We start from the raw sequence: 1,517 nt of genomic DNA on the forward strand, positions 1-1,517 counted from the left end.
ACCAAGGACCAGATTCCAACACTGAAGATGTCTTGAGCCTTTAAGTTTGTTGTGTCTTTATCTTTTGTTCTTTACTTGTATTCCTACACGACGTTTTTAGAATTATTTCGTAGGACATCATTTAACCATTATTATTTTGGTTGTTTGACTAGAGTTAATCAATAGTGTTGCTTTGTATTAGAGTTATTGCAAAGGGCTTACAATAGAGTTATTGTAAGGAGTGAGGGATTAAGAGTTTAATTCCTTAATTGCAATAGGTTGTAATATGAAGTTTGCTCAGTTTAGTGGAGTTGAAATCCTACTAGGGTAGGTCATGATTTTTAATCCCTTGAGCAGGGAGTTTTTTCACGTAAATATCGCGTGTTCTTTACTTACTGCTTGTTTATTGTGGGAACTGATAGAGAACCTGGTTCTCTATACTGTTTGGTAGACCCTTAGTTTCTATCATTTGGTATCAAAGAAGGTTCTTTTTAGAAGGTTAACACCTAGAAAGGATCTTTATCATGGCTGAGGACTCAGAATTGTGGGACGTGATTTGTGATGGTCCTATTGTTCCTATGAAAGTTGTTGGTGAGGGAACAAGGACTGTCCCAAAAACAAGAAACGAATACAACAATACCGATAGAAAGGCTACTGAAAAGAACTTCAGAGCAAAGAAGATTTTTGTTTGTGGCATTGGACCAGATGAATTCAACCGCGTCTCAGCATTTGAGTCTGCTAAGGAGATTTGGGAAGCTCTCAAAACTGCCCATGAGGGAACTACTCAGGTTAAGAAGTCCAAAATTGATATGCTTACTGCTGAGCATGAGCTTTTCAAAATGAAGGAGGATGAGTCCATTCAGGATATGCTCACACGTTTCACCTCCATTATCAATGAGCTCCATTCCCTTGGAGAAGTCATCCCAAGAAACTAGCTGGTCTGGAATATACTCAGCATTCTACCAGGTTCTTGGGAAGCCAAGGACCTGCAGAAACTGACCATTGATGAACTCATTAAAAATATCAAAACCTATGAGTGAAGAGGAAGAAAGATCTTGAAAGAAGAGATCCCAAGAAGGAGAAGAGTCTGGTTCTCAAGGTTGGCAACAATGACTCAAGTAGTGATGATCAGACATGGCTTATCTTACTCAAAGATTCCAGAAGATGGTTCGAAGAAATGAAAGAATTACCAAGAGAGGAAGTTCTAGCAAAAACTCCAAAGAAAATGATTATTGTCATAAGTGTGGAAAGCCAGGACACTTCATTAAAGATTTCCCTCTTCATAAGCAGAATCACTACAAAAACAACATTGACAAGGTGGCCAGGAGGAACCCGATCCCTGACAAGAGGTTCAAGAGAAGAGATGCTACTGATAACGTTGTGAAGCAAGCTTTGGCTACCTGGGAAGATTCCTCCAGTGAATATAAAGGTGAGGATGACTAAGAATACACATCCATGATGGCTATTGAAAATGGAATTTCGGAGTATTATTCTATATTTATACTCATGGACAAATCTGATGATGATGAGGACAAGGA

General features: G+C 38.8%; 1 protein-coding gene across 1 annotated transcript; it reads left to right on the forward strand.

Moving 5' to 3' along the window:
- The first annotated feature begins 503 nt into the window (after nt 1–503).
- On the forward strand, nt 504–914 carry LOC117278016 (uncharacterized). The gene has a single exon (XM_033657450.1). The coding sequence runs from the start codon at nt 504–506 to the stop codon at nt 912–914; it is 411 nt and encodes a 136-aa protein (XP_033513341.1).
- The last annotated feature ends 603 nt before the right edge of the window (nt 915–1,517 follow it).

Source organism: Nicotiana tomentosiformis, chromosome 8 (genome assembly GCF_000390325.3).
Source record: "Nicotiana tomentosiformis chromosome 8, ASM39032v3, whole genome shotgun sequence".
NCBI lineage: Eukaryota > Viridiplantae > Streptophyta > Magnoliopsida > Solanales > Solanaceae > Nicotiana > Nicotiana tomentosiformis.